Genomic DNA, 17,217 nt, shown 5'->3' with positions numbered 1-17,217 from the left:
AAACGACGTTGTAATGCGGTTGAGACCGGAAGTTAACGTCAGAATAATCTAGTCCCTACGCGGATGAATCGGGCGGATGCGTATCACAGTTGTTGGTCTCTCAGCTGATGTGAAACTAGCAGCTAGGGCTAGAGAAGAAGCGAGAGAGAGAGAAAATAGAGGAGCTGGTGCACTGTCTGTTACAACTACAACACTGGAAGAAATAGGTAACACCATTAAGATAAATGCATCGTTTTTCAATGACACTTCGATCAACATCCTTAAGACCTGTCGAAAATATCAACAATTGAAATCGATGGGGAGAAGTAATGTTCTACTGTCTGGTTAAGGGCTCGAAACACGTCTCTTCTTTCCTGTTTTTGTGTGTGTGTGTCTAAAAGGTATCAGAGGCCATTTCGTTTTGCTAGCTGACGTGAACGTGTTAGTGGCTACCACCTAGAAAACCCAAGCCGTGCACTTAATTGAGTACGACTCAGTTGCTCCCTGATGTACATGCTTTGATTGGTGCAGGGAATCCGCAGTTAAGAGAATCACATTTCGTCTTGCTGACTGAAAAGCAGTCTAGCGACAAGGCATGCTAATATAAATTAGCTTGTGTGCCAGTGTTCGATGGTCCCTCTTTGATTTGTTAACATTCAGCCACCGCACACGATTGTCTTGTAGCTGATGTCGATATTGAGGTCAGTATTTTATTTTCATGGTACGGTAACGCAGGCATGGTAAACTCACCTAATTAATGTCAACCGACTGTTGCAAGTAAACAAATAGGAAACGTTTACCTTCGTCTTTAGCTACGCTAGCATTAGCTATGGAATGATGCGTGAACAATCTGTTCGTCGGTGCTTAAATATTATATCGGCACAGGACTGCAATTCAGATAGTTATATATATTGGGTATGTGGGATTCAAAACTGACAATTCGCGTGTTAGGACAACTTATTTCTGCTTCTGCAACATTAAAGAAAAACGCGAGCTGGCGTCACTGAGAGTAGGACATTGGCCTTCTGTCAGCTCAAAAAACATTAGTGAGCCTTAGCCTGCTAACCTTAGTTAGCCACATTTGCCAGTTCTACATTCACTTCGACAGTCGCGGAAGAGATGCTGGATATACCTGGTAACTCGTTTCATACCAGTTCGAGCGTTAGTTCTATAGTCAAGTTTAATCATCACATACGACAGTACGTCATGGAAGCGAAACTTGCGCGAGAGTCCTGTGACTGTTTGAGATGGTGACCCACAGATTACTGAGAGGAATTGTCACGGTAGTTTCTGTAACAACTTAGCTTGTTTGACTGGCGCTTGGTCGCTAGCCCCGTGTGTCATTAATCGCTTTCGATGATATGAGACGCGAGCCGGATTGTTTGGCGATCGAATGTATGTCATGTCAAGGGCCCCGTGTAGACAATTTGCGAAAATAACCTTTCGTGACACAAACTAGGTGGTTTGGAATAGGGGGGGGGGGGAGACAAAACAAAAACAAGATAGTTTAGTTTAGAGCTACAGTATGAAAGGTTGACACACCGGTACGCAAACTAGTTACTACGCATTTCATCTACCAATTGCTCCATTAGCTGCTATATTTTAGCAAATTGCCGAATATCTTATATCCGTTTACGAACATTATGTCCTAGTAATATTCACTATGCAAATGTTAATCAATTCTTTTACATGTACACAATATAGAAACGGGACTCGCTCCGTGATAAATTCAATGTACTAGCTTAACATGCTAATCGGTGACTGTAGGCAACAACGTCAGAAATATAACACCCCCTTTATCAGTTTCAACAAAGGCTCCGTCGTGTTTTATAGAGGTAACTAATGTTGACTATTACCGACCACGTTAGAACATAATGAGCAACGGAGAAGGTGAGCGTTCTCCATCCGAATGGACGAATAAACAAAGACGAGGATGCAGTGTCAGTGAGGGCCTAAAAGGGCCCTGTGAGCTCACATACTATGGCGTATTTTATGAGCATTTTTAATTCCTTTGAATATCGATGCGTTTTGTGTGAAATGTGCATTAAGGTTGTTTCAAGATGTCCTTTTATTACTGTTGATTAAAATATCTGTGTATTCAAACCATGAAACACTTGGATGCTATACTCCTGATTGATTCCCTTACAAGAGTTAATCGCATCAGTTTCACTACAAGAAGAAGATATAATTTCTTTGTCCCAAATGGGTTTTACATATAATCCAGTCAAGTTTACAAACTCACTCCAATATTCACCAATAAGTCTACATTTGCAAGGTAAATTTTACCACCTTAGGCCAAATGTGACAGTAGTCCATTTAAAGGCTTTAAAAGTTTTCCATGCTAAAATGTAGTCGTGTCTTTTAACTTAAATTACTTTACATAGTTAGAATAATCTTAAAGCGGTAGCAATGTTATTTGAGTAGTTTTCTCCTAATTTAATCCTTTTCAAATGACATTGATTTTTCCCAAATACTTCAATCAATCAAATTTATTTATATAGCCCTTTACAAAACCCGAAAGGTCCTCAAAGTGCTTTACAACAAAGACAAATATGGCTCAAGTTAAATAAAAGACAGGAAAGCACTACACAATGACATTAAGAAAAAACAAACAAAACCAGCACATCGCGATAAGAGTCAGACAGCAAAACAATAAAACAGATACAATCCAAAAACATGAAAAACCCGTAAGAAATAAAACCAGGCTACCCTAATCTGTGGAAAAGGCGAGTCTAAAAAGGTGTGTTTTTAACCGAGACTGAAAAAGACCTAGATTTGTTGTGGTGTGGATTTCAGGGGGAAGGCTATTCCACAACCTGGGGGCAGCAACCGCAAACGTTTGGTCTCACCACTGTTTAAGTTTCGACCTCGGAAATACGTGTCAAATACAATTACATATCCTACAATGGTAAAAATATACATTTTCCAATTCTCACTTTTATTGCAGTGAATGGTAGTGTCTAGAAAGGGTATGTCCCTTCAGGAGAGAGGTGCCAATGTCCAACCGGCCTAATTCCAATCCAGGGGGGTCACTGCGCCGTTCACAGAGGAACACTGCTGCGGCCCAGCCACAAGACCACACAGTTGCAGGAAGGTCGGTGCCATTGTGAAGGAATCTTGACACTTTTTGCTTACTAGATTCTATTTTAATGAATGTGTACCTCGAGTCTACGAGTTTTCCGAGTACCTGAAATGGAACCTCTAAAGTTAAACATGTAGTAACATATATTTATACTTCAATGGCAGTTCAGAATGTTAGAATGTTACCCCAGTAATACACCAAGGCAAGGCAAATTTATTTATACAGCTCAATTCAACACAAGGCAATTCAAAGTGCTTTACATCACATGAAGATCATAAAAATCACATTTAGTCATTCATTCATTTTTTTTCCCATGCCGCTTTTCCTCACGAGGGTCGCGGAGGTGCTGGAGCCTATCCCAGCTAACTCGGGGCAGTAGGCAGGGGACACCCTGAGCTGGTTGCCAGCCAACTGCAGGGCACAAGGCAATAGAACGTAAAAACAAAGACAATCGAAACAGGAAATGAAATTATACATAAAAATCACATTTCATCATGAATAGAAAAAAAAAGATATATAAATAAATATTAAATAATAATAATTGAAATCAGCAATGAAGCACAAGAGGAATAGGAAGCAAATAGCTTAAAATACATAGACGGTTATGGATGTGCTAAATAAAAGCGTTTTTAGCACTGATTTAAAGGAGCTAACAGTTTGAGCATACGTCAGACCTTCAGGTAACTTGTTCCAGAGGTGAGGAGCATAATAACTAAATGCTGCCTCACCGTGCTTGGTTCTTGTTCTTGGTACATTCAGGAGACCGGTTCCAGGCGACCTTAGGGGTCTAGATGTTTCATAGGAATCTAACAAATCAAGCATGTATTTTGGTCCAAGGGCATCAACGTTGCCGCCGCGTCAACGCAGTGAAACACGACCGTTAAAGTCAAGCAGCATGTGCACACCTCTTGTAGTGCAGTTGCGGTTTAGACGCATCCTAGAAGCGGTTCAACGCGTGTCACTCGAAACGATTGGCAGAGTTTATTATTTGAAGCGAGACGCGACCCTTCCGCGTCAATATTACCAGGTAGGATCGGGCAGACTGGAAGTCACTTGTGTAAAAATACGGTGGATCCAGTCGATTTTCAAAATAATATGCAATTAAATTTATTAATTTCTGCGTGGCTCTTTAAATTGACAAAAAAAACATCAATATGGCTTCTGAAAACCATTCATAAGAAAAAAAAAAAAGATTAATTGAGGCATTTCATTTGTAAAATACATGTTTAAAATCTTTCTCATTGGGATTGTTTTTAGCACATGACTTTTTTTCTTTCCGAAAGAGCTGATCAATATCAATATGGGGGGTCTGAAATGCAAATGGTTGTTGTATTATTATCTTTAAATACCCGCTACTCTCATCTTGCAATCCTAGCCTGAACTGATTTTTGGAAATTAGGAGCGAGCGTCAGTGGTGCTTTGACGTGCCATAGGCGTGCCGGGTGTATTACCGGGGTTAGAGTAATTATGATTGTTAAGGTTTGTCTCTATAAATAAGAGTTCAGGTTTTGAAATATGAATGTGAAATAAAAGGATGATTAGCTTGCCAAAGTAATTGTTAATTGTGTAGCCACACTTTTCAGAGATCATGCTTATGTTGCAGAATTTGTTTGGATTAAATATTCTATGTTCATTAGATACAAATATTTACACTTTCCCCTTTAACTTTAAATTTCCACCTTTGCAGGTTGCAGTCAGAGCAGGTTAAACAAAAAGCAAATTCCCCTCCTGAAAATAAAAGGCCTATATCTAAGGCTTCTAAAGCCACAAGCAGCTCAGCCACTGGCCAGTCCAGAGGGCACAGCTCAAAAAGGTACCCTTATTGGTCTTTGTATTTCAATGACTGAACCTATGGTGTACCTTTTCACCTTGGAGTTTCATGACATTTGTATTCATTTGTGAGCCTCTCGTGTCCTAGATCACGTTTAATTATTCTCCTTCCAATTTCACAGAAGTGGACTTTCCCTATCGCTGACGTCGTTTGTACTGCAAGACGACCAAGAAGCTGCAGGAACATCTGAACAAGAGCGACAAAGCCACCAGACCAAGAGCGAAGGCACCCGCGGACTTAAGCGAAGTCAAGCTCTAGACCACATTAGCACCTTAGGACCGACACCATCAAAAAAGGCCAAATCCCTGTCGTTACCCAGAGATAATACCTCAGAGACCAGAAAAGGCTCAGCTAAGAAGAGACCACTTGCTACAGAAGCACCTGCATCATCAGGTAGAGGACAAAGTAAGAAAAGTGGGGCCACTGGAGCCTCACCAGTCCAAAGACGGAAGAAAGCCGATTCTCACCCTGGTCTAAGTAGCACCACTGTGTCCCTCCCCAATCGTACCGAGGGCAGAACTGTTAAACCCAGCAAGCTGGCGTCAAAATCGGCTGCCTCAGCCAAAGCTGGGTGCAGCAACGTGACGGACTCCTCCTCTTCTGCCTCAACATCCTCCTCTTCTTCCACTACAAACAGTGCTATTGCGCCAGGTGCCCGAGTCAAACAGGGCAAAGATCAGACTAAAGCACGCCGCTCGCGCTCGGCTTCAAGCCCCTCTCCTCGTCGTAGTACCCGTGACAAGGAGCAGACCAAGTCTGCCAGCTCTTCAAAGTTTGAGTGGGCAACACGCTTTAACCCAAAAGTCAACCTGCCAAAACCCAAACTGTCTCTAACTGGATCGGCCAAATCTGAGACCTCCAAACCAGGGCCGTCTGGATTACAAGCTAAACTAGCACGTGAGTTATCAATACTGAAATGCTTCTGATTATACATTGTGATATACAGGTGATGGTTTTCCTGCTTGGCATCTCTGCCTGCTGCGCCTCCTCCAGCGCACTTTGAGGCAGCTACAGGGTCGTCGGGTTAGAACAGAACTAAATAGGCTTCCTTGCAAGGATACGGTTGTAGTTAAAAGTGTTTGTCAACCACTGTGCCGTAGCCGTGGCGTAGTGTTTGGTGTGCAGTGCAAAATCATCCATTTTCACCTAATTGATATAAAAATGTTGGTGTCTGTGCTGTCCAATGGTCAGTAAACGTGCTATATTCTTCCATATCAGTAGCTGTCAATAGGTAGCTAATTACTTCGTTTAGTGATGCGTAAGTTGTAAGAGTGGCATTTAGGTCAGCGCTAGGGAAACTATAACGGTGAAAGCGGTGTTACTTTTTTTCTCAGAACTCAGAACCGGACAAAATTGATTTAAGGGCGGTCAAAAGGAAGCAAAGCCCATTTCGTCGTCTCTGGAGTCAGGCAGTAGTTAGAAGCTATCTTTAATTGGGATTTCAGTACAATGCAAAGAAAAAGAAAAACTGATATCGTACGGTAATTAACTTTTAATGGGGATGCAGTGATACCTACTCCAATACAGAAGCCCAGGTGTTACACTGAGTGAGTAAAAATATGATTAGAATGTGTTTTTCTTTGTGGTTGTTGGATTCAATACACAACTTTATATTGTTAATATAGTCTACAGGACTTTATATTTTGTTAATATAGTTTAGAGCAGGGGTAGCTAACTCCGGTCCTCTAAGGCCCCTATCCAGCTTGTTTTCCATGTCTCCCTCCTCTAGAACACCTGAATCAAATGATCAGCTCATCAATACGCTCTGCAGGAGCCTGATAACGATTCTGATTATTTGAGAGTCAGGTGTGCAGGAGGAGGGAGACATGGAAAACAAGCTGGATAGGGGCCCTCGAGGACCGACGTTGGCTACCCCTGGTTTAGAGGAATCCATTTGTACTTTTTTTTTTGCTGGTGGCTTGCCTTTGGATTTTTTATAAGAATGAAGTATGCCGAGGCTCAGAAAGGTTGAAAAACTTTGGTTTAAAGTTCCAATCCCGATGTCAAAAAAAGGTTGAAAAACTTTGGTTTAAAGTTCCAATCCTGATGTCGTCCGTAATACTTGGATGTCTTTCCTGAATGTATACCATGTAAACTAAGGATGCAACAATACTGTTTTATATTGAACTGTTCGATACGCCCTCTTCAATTCAATACGCAAAAACATTTGATCCAAATGAAAAGCTCCCAAAATGTATTTTCCAAAGTTTTTTTTGTAGAGACTCTTAGCAGCCCCCCTCCTCCGCTCCTCCCTTAAACTGCCTGAAAGGTGTGAACTGTGGCGCACGAGGATCATTGCCCGTGAGGAAAGACAGAAACTTGGGGAGGCGGCTTGACAGGTTCAATGTCGTACAGATCCTTTGTTTGGCAGCATTTTGGGTGTGCTGACATGCTTTCCCCTCTCGTACATATTTAACAAAGACTGTTTTAACGGATATCTACAACAGTAGATATCCGTCCGCAAGTCCGCAATTATATTGTTGCCGACTTTGCTGCTACGAATAACCTCGCTTTGATAACTGAGCTGAAGAGGAGAGTACGGAGAAGAGGACCCAGGTCTCTGGATGATTTAGAGAGATTCTGCAAAGAGGAATGGTTGAAGATCCCTCTTTCTGTCCCATCTTGTGAAACATTATAGGAGAAGATTAGGTGCTGTTTTGTTGGCAAAAGGGGGTTGTACAAAGTATTAACACTGATGGAAAAGCAGCGGAAATAAACATTTGGAAATGCTGTGACAATAGCCGCGCAATCCTGCCACATAACTTGAAGATAGTGTAATGTAAGGCTAGGTTCATACTACAGGTCCTAATGCACGAATCCGATTTTTTCGTGTTTTTCCGACTCGAGTCAGGCATTAACTTGACGGTTTGAACGTGACAAGTCTCTATAGTGGACCATTTGAAATCCGATCTGAGACACTTTCGTATGTGGTTCAAATCTGTTCTTTCCAGAACGTGACTGGTGGTCTGAACTGTCACGACTCCCAAATTGGAATTCGTGCACCAATTACGTCAGCAAAGAGCAAGAGGCATGTAGGACGGCAGCCATGTAGGCATTAGCGCCTAGCTTGAACTCTGCTTTAAAGCACGAAGCGGGCTTGACCACAGTCATAATAAAATGAACAAAAAAACAAGCTTTACAATTTTCAATTTTCATTGTTCGCCGAATGAGCAATATTTCATTATTGCACACATGGCCGAGTCGGGGAAAACTGACGCAGCCACATAATTTCCCGCACACACGTCAAGGCTCGTGTGTGCGTGTATGTGTTCTATCGGTCCATATAAACTTTGAATATAAGACTAAACGGGGATTATTAATGTCTGTTGTTTGTGTCCTCTTTTTGGAAATCAAAATATGATCACTCTGGAATGACATACAGCTAGAATGTGTAATTTGTTTTGATGCTACTGCGCATGGGGGTCATTTTGCTGAGCGCTTCTCGGACTGCGAATTAGTACGCATGCGTGATACTTGAACGGTCTGTGTTTCCCACCAATGAACGAGACTGTGGCGGCCCGCCACAGTCTCGTTTGCCCCCCCCCCCCCCCCAACGCCGGGAAAAAAACCCAAAAAACTAATCAGATGCGTCAGTCAGCCGATTACACAGCTGTAGCCCACTCCACTCTACTACCCGCGCGAGCGAGAGCAGCATTTTAGAGTAGTATTTTATTTATTTATTTATTTATTTAAGAGACTCAAGGGGAACGAGTAGGAAGAATGGGAGAACGAGCGAGATAGCGAGAGATAGCGGTCGCATGTCTTAGCAGCCCGCTGTTATTTTGTTATTGTTTTTCTTTATTATTGTTACCACAATCAAGTGGGTAAGCAAATACAGACTTCTCTCCTTCTTCCCCATATCCGGGGCATTACAATAGTTTGGATCGGACTTTTCGGCGAAAGTGAGCGGAGGACGGCCGTCTTGGACGGAAAGCAAACTTTGATTGAACTTGCGCGGAGAGGCGGGGCCCAAAATAAAGCCTTGCTCTATTTTCAGAGCGTTGGTCACAGCAAAGTATTTATTAGTTCAAGCAGAGTAAAATGATACATATTCACGGTACAAGAACGTCGTTTCCGTGTCCATCGATTGGTAAGAAAAGGCTGTTTGTACGAGTGACGTGTGGGCGCTCCCGTCGGGGGGACATTTCGCGTGGAGTGGCCATTTTTCGGCACAACACCGACGCGCCAACTTCAGACAGGAGTTGGATAAATGCGCCCCCCCCCCCAAATTCGCGAGCTCTGGGACACTCAAAAAATGACTCTCATACCTCTCCTTGCTAAGTTAATGGTGCCTCGATGTGCGTTAGTGTGGAAATTTAGTTCACGAACAACGGGGAAAAAACTATTCACCTTCTCACCGAATCAAGAAAAACTCTTTACACGGCCATTAGAATTCCCCCAGTCCTGTAAATGGGTCAGTTGACAGAAGGACTGTTATTGTTGTGGTAATGTAGTACTTATGAGGGTCAAATAAAAAGGAAAAAGGAGGGCTACGACGGCGGTCTGAAACCCGCAGCTCTTGGGCCGCATGCGGCTCTTTAGTGCTGCTTCGGAGCTTTTTTTTTTTTTTTTTTTTTTTTTATGGAAAAAGATGGGGGAGGGAAATATATTTTTTGTTCTAATAGGATTTCTAGGAGGACAAACATGATACAAACATTCTTTCAATTCATTAATATTGTAATGAAGTTAAACTTGTTTTGTCATCGTACAACAGAGTAGTCACGTGGTGCGCTATAGGATCCACTGCAGGGAAAATAAACATTTAATCATGAAGGCTAATTATGTATTTCTAGCCAACTTAGTCATTTTTATAGTAGGCTAATATAGCTAGTATTGATAATTATAAGGCTTGTACAAGGCTTTTAATTTTTTGCTGCTCCAGACATACTGTATCGGTTGTTTTTTTTGGGGGGGAGGGGTCAAATATGGCTCTTTCAACAGTTTGGGTTGCCAACCCTGAGTCACTACGAGATGTAAGTTGTACTATTGCTACGAGAAAAAAAGTCGCATTATTACATAGGGTAACGTAGCTGTAATCAGCAACGCATTTTACATACATGTACCGTAGCTGAGAGCTATAACATTAGCCTAGCTAATGAAATATTTCAAATATATCTTTGTTATGGTTCTTCTTGGGGGGCAAAAAATAATGAAAAAAATCAAATAAAATTGCCGTGGCACGACATGGTGTGGCTGTCCGACTCCGATGCAGCCCACCACCACAGTTTCAAAAAATCCTATGGTCAGAGACCCTCCCACCACAGTCTCCTAAAATCCTGTGGGAAACACTGCGGTCTCAATGGACAAAGGCAGTCTGAACTGGCACGCCAAAAAAACAGATATGGCAAAAAATAGGATCTTGGCATTAAGACCTGTAGTATGAACCTAGCCTAAATGAAGCCATTGTTACTTAACTGGTGTAATGTTTGCAGTTTGCCAATATTTTCATTTGGAAAGCCAACGGCAACGAGTAATGTGTGCAAATTAAGCAGATAGCATGGTGGAAAGGGTGGAGGTGCGTTCAACACTACTAATTTAATACAGCACTTTATTAACAAAGTGCCAGAACTTCTTTGCCTTCCCTGCCTTTTCCAGCAAGTTTAGCTGCATTATAAGTTAACTTTGTCACTATTTCACTGACACGCCTCCACTGGTACTTCAGAAGACCGTACGCGAGCACCTGCTTGTTCTTCTATCAGCCTTGCCTGATTTGTTGTTTGCAATGGACATTTGGAGTTTGCTTTTGTGCCTTAAGTCACTCCTTAGCATATTACCGTATTGGCCCGAATATAAGACGGTGTTTTTTGCATTAAAGTAAGAATGAAAACCTGGGGGACGTCTTATAACTGCGGCCTAAAAAAAAACAAAAAAAAAACTGCGGCCTAGGCATATACCCATTCACGACGCTGGATGGCGCCAGTCATCAATGAATCGAATGCTGAACTTCAGTTGCAGTTAGACTTCACTTTGATAATTAATGCAGTTATTGCAATTTTGTTTTATCACAATATTTTTTTCTTATTTATATTTCAAAAACCAGAAGCCATTCATTTATGAATTTGATTGCACTTTAGTTTACACATTTAAATGTTAAATGTTTAAATGTTCAGATATTAAGTTTTGAATACGAAATTAAATGCCTTTTCTCTCAAATATATTATAATCATTTGTTTCAGATGTATTGTAATTATTTTCTGTATAAAAATTAATTTGGTGTTCAAAAAGTCTTTTTTCAAACTTGAGTCTTGAAAAAGAGGGGGTCGTCTTATAATCGGGGTCGTCTTATATTCGGGCCAATACGGTACTTTGCATTCCTGGCACTTTTGTGAATCTCATAATAGAGTATAAGGGAAGTAAAGCGCTTACATGCTGCAGGATGTGCAGGTTAGCTGGAACAGAAGCAGGGGACACAAAAGTGGTGCCTGCAGGTGCCAGGTACCCCGCAACGACCACGTGAATAGCTAAAGATAGCTCATAGGACTGTAATTTTCTAGCCTTTACTCATTTCGAGTACTGTAGTTGAATTTGCATACAATCACATTTTAAAGTTGCATGTATAGTTTGGCAATGATGTTGGTGCATTTGTTGAGGGATTTGATCTGGACCTTCCGGCATATGCTCAAAATGAGGTGGATCAGATCGCAATATTCCTAGAGTAAATTAACAATCTGGAAATAATATTTTAGCTTGATGACAAGTGTTTTGACTGCCATTCTAGTTATTCCTTTGAGACGTAATGAATATTTTATACTTTGATAAAATTGTTTATAGAGCAGTGTGAACTCAGCACTCCAGTCCAATGTGCAAATTGTTCTTGTGGACATTACTGAAAACTGAAGTCTAAAGCTCTGTGATATGACATCGCTGATGAGTGAAGTAGTCACCCCCACAAAACCCAAGCCACAGACCAAATTTGGGAGAGATGTTTTATGTTAATTTGACTTTTGCCCCTCTTTGAAGTTGGTGTCTTGAAGTATTTAATAGAGGTGTGCATCGGCACTGCCCTCACGATTCGATTCGATTACGATTCGGAGGGCCACGATTCGATTACGATTCGGAGGGCCACGATTCGATTCAGTTCGATTCGGCAATGCATCACGATGCATTAAAGCCTGGGATGCATTAAAATTCTAAAGCAAATTATATTTTTCGTGAATTATGAGGCAACACAAGCGGTCAGACATTAAACAACTTTTTATTGGCTCTCGTGTCACTCCTGGTTGAAGTCAAATGAAAATACTTTCATATATATATATATATATATATATATATATTAAAAAAAGAAAACGGATCACAGCATTTAATTAGTGCTTTGAATGAGACCAGGGCTTTTTTTATTTACACACAGTAGCAGCCTTTCATACAGTGCAACATCTGAACTCCTGTGCAAAATCAGTAATAACAGTCACTGTATTTTAGTCACAACGACCCATCAATAAAAATATTCAAGTAAATATTAAATAAAACGACAAAATATTGTAGTGCAGCAGCATGTTTATCGCATTATCAACACATAAAAAAGTGTCTTTTGTAACGAATTTTCAGTTGGCAGAAAATGTTATGTTTAAATAGTCTACATATTTTTATGATCATTATGAAATCATTTACACAAGAAATAACGCTGGGAAAGTTTAATTAAAAAAAAAAAAAACATGCGATTTTGCAGACACACAGAGGAGAAGATTCAAAAGGATCACATTTGTGTTGCCTTTGTGTGCATAAATAAAAGTGTCTTTCTTAACGAATCGCAAGCGCCACAGCGGAGGAGGAGAAGAAAAAGCGGGTGGCTCCACTGCGTTCATGTGCGTCCACAAGCAAATGCACAATACAGAGAGCCTGCTCTTGGTTTTATCCCATGTTTTTTTAATTTTTAAAAATTTTTTTATATGCAATTTATTAGTCCGGCCCGGCGGCCCGACCCGACCCGAACCGAACGTGAATGCTTAACATTTTGGGCCTGACCCATTCTGGTTCGGGCACAAGATCTAACCTCTAAGAGATAGGACATAACATAACAATGGCTGAAGCAGAGAAAGAGGGAGCAAGAAAGATTATTGATGCACCTACGACATTGAAAGCAGACATCTGGAGACATTTTGGCTTCAACGAGGTTGGTGGGAAACTTGACCAGAGTTATGCAGTGTGTAAAAAATGAAACATGAGAATAATAATACAAATGGGGAAACCAAATCCGTTGCATCACTGGAATTGTGCAGGGAAGATTTTTGAACGTACTTATATATTTTAAAATGCGCTGAATCGATTCGGCTTGTTGCCCGCATTGAATCAAATCGTCCATGCCCCGCATCGGGATGCATCGCCGCATCGATTATTGTTGACACCACTAGTATTTAATAATTTCTTGACTAAAGTAAACATTTTTTAACCTACAACAGTAGGAGGTTTTCTGGTACAAGTTATTGATGCTGGCTTTGCATGTAAAACAAAAGCTCTCATCTATAAAAATCCTTGTTGGAGATCGTTATCCTTTATAGCTGTTTTTTTTTTTTTTTTCCTATACTAATAGTTCAGGTGAAAACTTGTTTCAGCCCCATATCTGAAGTTTTGTTACAGAGGCTTGACAAAATAAGTTTAAGTTTGGAATTCATTTTGGTCATGATGCAACATTTTTGCAATTTTAGGAATACTGTTTTGGTTTTGGCAGCCCTTTTAACTTTCTTCTTAGTCATTTGGGCAAAAATACTTATTAGTCTTACTCATAATTTAGTTACTTAAAAATGTCTTCAGAAACTTAAAAAATATGTAATTAAGCCTGTCGCAATATGCAATAAGTCAATTAGTCGCATGGTAAATTAAAATGAGGTCTGTAATTTTTTCCGGCTGCAATTTATCACCGCATGCATGCATACATTTGTGCGTGCGTGTGCTGCATGCAATCGGCACACGTGCGTGTTGAATGCATATGAGACTCCAGTTCCTTTCACAGATGTTTCTTGGTCATCAACACAACATAGAAATAAAGTTCAGACATACAAAATAAGGAAACGCATCTTTAAACATTTTGAAACGTTAGCACTGCTACTTTGAGGCTAATGGAAAAAAGGCAATGTATTTGAATGTGTGATTTAATAGGATCTATTGTCACTGCATTAGTGGTTGAACTCGTTAAAAAAAAAACGAATAATATTGCTTATCGGCAATAATTTGAGACAATGTATCGCATACTAAAATGTGTTATCATGACAGGCCTGCATGTTGCTCCTTTTCATTTCATATCATGTGAACGTTTGGTCTTTCCTGTTCACGTACACAGCTACTGCCAGCCCTCTCCATTTCCACCCAGCCCCAAAGGGGTAGGCTTACCACACAGTGCACTTGGTTTCACTGTATTTTAAAGTTTAGAAGTGAAGGTCCGGTCCAGGGTACTAAGCCATTAATGTCATGCATGTAAACTTTGGCATTATATTCAAGAATAGTTGTAAAAATGATTTTTGTACTATACCCAAACCTCTGCTTGGGCTTTAAGCCCTAAAAGGAGACTCCTCTTCCTAAATTGTCTTGGTTTTCAGTTGAATAATCAGTTAAGTAAGTTTTATTTGTGGACATGCTTAGACACACCACTCAATAATTAGAAGAACTGCAGCGCTCGCGCAAGTTTTTTTTTTTTTTTGGGGTGGGGGGTTACTGGCATTTTCATTCAACTCTTTTGTTTTACAATTTCCAAAGGACACAGGTCTGATTTCTTTGGATTTGTTCTTTTAATCTGATGTTTATCTCTTTGAAGGAGTGCATTAGACTCTCGGGTCTAGCAAGGGTGGGTGCCCTGTCATAGTGCCACTGCTGCTATTAATACCACTGGCCTGTCTAGCCAGTGATACAGGCATTGAAAAATACTTTTACCCACAGAAACACATATTCTACTGTGCCACCAGAGCTGTAAGGGTTTTCCATAGATGTTTAAATCCTTGCTTAGTGTTTGACCAGTTTTTAAATGTCGACGTTGTTCACTAAAGGTTTGAGAGAATCCACTAAGAAGCGCAGCGAGTCTCCTCCAGCAGAGCTCCCCAGCTTTCGGCGGAGCACACGCCAGAAGACCACGGGCTCCTGTGCCAGCACAAGGTATATATGCCTCAGTCTTAAATTAGAACAGATAAAAGAGCTTTGAATAAATGTACAATGTATCTGGTGATTACACTTCTCACCTGTTGCTCTGCAGAACAATATCAAAATTACATGATTTGAAAAATGTTACCAGCAATGAAATTGTATTGAAAAATCATTCCACTCAATAAAGAAAAAAGGCAAAGTAGCTGTTGTGCTGCATTACGGGCAGTGTTGTTAATCTTACTTTAAAAAAGTTATTAACTATAGTTACAAATTACTTCTCCCAAAAAGTACTTGCGTTAGTAACTCAGTTACCTGAATGTAAGAGTAATTGGTTACTTGGCAAAGTAACTGGTGATAATTTTCATGTTTTGTTTTTTTTTCCCTCAAAAAAACAAAACCAAAAAAACATAGGCCACACTATCTAGCCCAATTCTTTACCCAAATTTACCCTTTACCCCGAATCAACCATTAAAAGTTGTTAAAATTGCTCCCATTATTGCATTAGTTCCCTTTTGTCTACTTTCGACATGTGAAAGTTTTAAAACTGTTTCATCATTTAAAGATGGATTCAAGTCAAGATTTGGCTGATTTAGGAGTATTTTAGATAAAAAGTTACTTAGGTTTGCCAGGAATGTTCTCTACAACAGAGCCTTCCTAAGAAGTCTACTGCTTTAAGATGGCGGCTGTTTACTAACACATCTAGTGCCGTGTCTGTCATTTCGCATAATATCTACCATATCATGTGGGCGTAGTTTGTAGGCTATCGGCTACAACAGGTATTATTGGAATGACCTAGCATCACGTTTGCTTGGCGTCACAACTTTCTTGTCTCCTCCCCACTCCTGCTCCTGCTCGGTGAGTCAGTCTCGCTCAGACTTTTCTCGCGTCATTCAACCAATATAATGACGCATAGTAACGCATGCCTTTCCGTCCTCAGTAACTGTAACGGTGTTGCCAAGATGAGAAAAGTAACTAATTAGATTACTCACTACTGAAAAAAATAACGCTGTTAGTAACGCCGTTATATTGTAACGCCGTTATTAACAACACTGATTACGGGGTTCTTATTTTGCCCTTCATCGGTACCTTAGATTTAACGTTAAAAACAAACTTTGCTATTGTCTAAATTGGCACATGATGTTGTTAATATATACATGCCTATTTAATGTATTTGTACTGACAGGGGTGTAAATTCTAGTAATGTACCATTACATTTAGCCAGGAGCACGCAAGGCACCATTGTTGCCAAAGCGCCAACAGCTCTTGGTATTTCGTCCTTGTGTGGGAGTATTTTTTTTTAAGCGCGAATGGCACTGCGCTTTTGACATCGAGCATCACGTGCTAAATTCCACTTCGTGTTCAGGGATAAGGAACCAACGGTGTACTACACCTCAAAATTGCCAGATCACCAATTGCTTGCCCAACCACAGTAAAACCCACCTTGTTCAAAATAAACAGTCTAAATGACAACCTCCCGTCCAAGTTAATTATCTCAAAAGTAGTCCAACTTTTAAATCTGGCCAATGCATTTCTTTCCTGAATCTTTAGGCGCTTTCACACTGACACTGTTTGGTTCTTTATAAACAGACCAGAGTGCTTTTTCTCAGATAGTCCGCTTTGTTTTGTTAATGTGAACGGGCATCCGAACTCAAGTTCGGAACAAACAAACAAAATCTGGTCCGCTCATAAATCGTGGGTCTCTGTCTGATTTGAGCGTACACAAGCGGTGCAGGGTGCACTTATGCTACATTACGTGCAGCGTAATGCTCCCTGCCCAGGAGGGAAGTATTTCCTCAAATTTGACCATCAAAGATTGCGCCTTTCGGCCACATGGATACTACTTGGTAAGTTCAGTTGCGCAGTGTGAATACTGAACCTTTTCGCAAGCCATTTGCAAGTGTAGCTCTCCAACAGGACCCTGGTCCTTTTGGTCTATTGTGAAAGTGCTCTATAAAATGGCCAATTTGGGCAGGGACCCTGCCGTACCTATTCACTTTGCACATGCTCTTGATACAGCGACTCTCACTCTGAGGTATCTTGAATGGCCATGTGTTTCCGAACACGTGATCAACGCTCTTTTGGCAGCAGTGCCAACAGTGTTTAATGTGCGGGGAAGAGCGCCATCGGCTCACAGGAGCCATCGGCACACCGCACGGATGTTGTAGCTCCGATGGTGCCTCAGGCTTTTAAGTTCTTGCAACTAATTCTGTGATTTGGCACCTTAGAATGGTAAATACAGAGGTCAGCTTTTCGGTGG

The 17,217-nt window shown here is 40.8% G+C and overlaps 1 protein-coding gene across 5 annotated transcripts in view; it reads left to right on the top strand.

Moving 5' to 3' along the window:
• trip12 (thyroid hormone receptor interactor 12) overlaps positions 1 to 17,217 on the top strand; it is an 84,852-nt gene that overhangs the window by 17,078 nt on the left and 50,557 nt on the right. For 2 of the 5 annotated variants that reach the window (XM_057839450.1, XM_057839446.1), the window contains exons 2-5: positions 2,927 to 3,073; positions 4,749 to 4,874; positions 5,014 to 5,789; positions 14,867 to 14,972. In XM_057839450.1, coding sequence (XP_057695433.1) covers positions 2,976 to 3,073; positions 4,749 to 4,874; positions 5,014 to 5,789; positions 14,867 to 14,972 — 1,106 coding nt within the window. In that variant the 5' untranslated portion in view covers positions 2,927 to 2,975. Of the gene's footprint in view, positions 1 to 39; positions 207 to 488; positions 681 to 929; positions 1,115 to 2,926; positions 3,074 to 4,748; positions 4,875 to 5,013; positions 5,790 to 14,866; positions 14,973 to 17,217 lie in introns of those variants that run through there. The other 3 variants (XM_057839445.1, XM_057839447.1, XM_057839449.1) reach the window with 3 other exon arrangements.

The sequence above is a fragment of the Corythoichthys intestinalis genome, chromosome 6 (assembly GCF_030265065.1).
Source record: "Corythoichthys intestinalis isolate RoL2023-P3 chromosome 6, ASM3026506v1, whole genome shotgun sequence".
Taxonomy (NCBI): domain Eukaryota; kingdom Metazoa; phylum Chordata; class Actinopteri; order Syngnathiformes; family Syngnathidae; genus Corythoichthys; species Corythoichthys intestinalis.
This window is presented reverse-complemented; position numbering and strand designations above follow the sequence as displayed.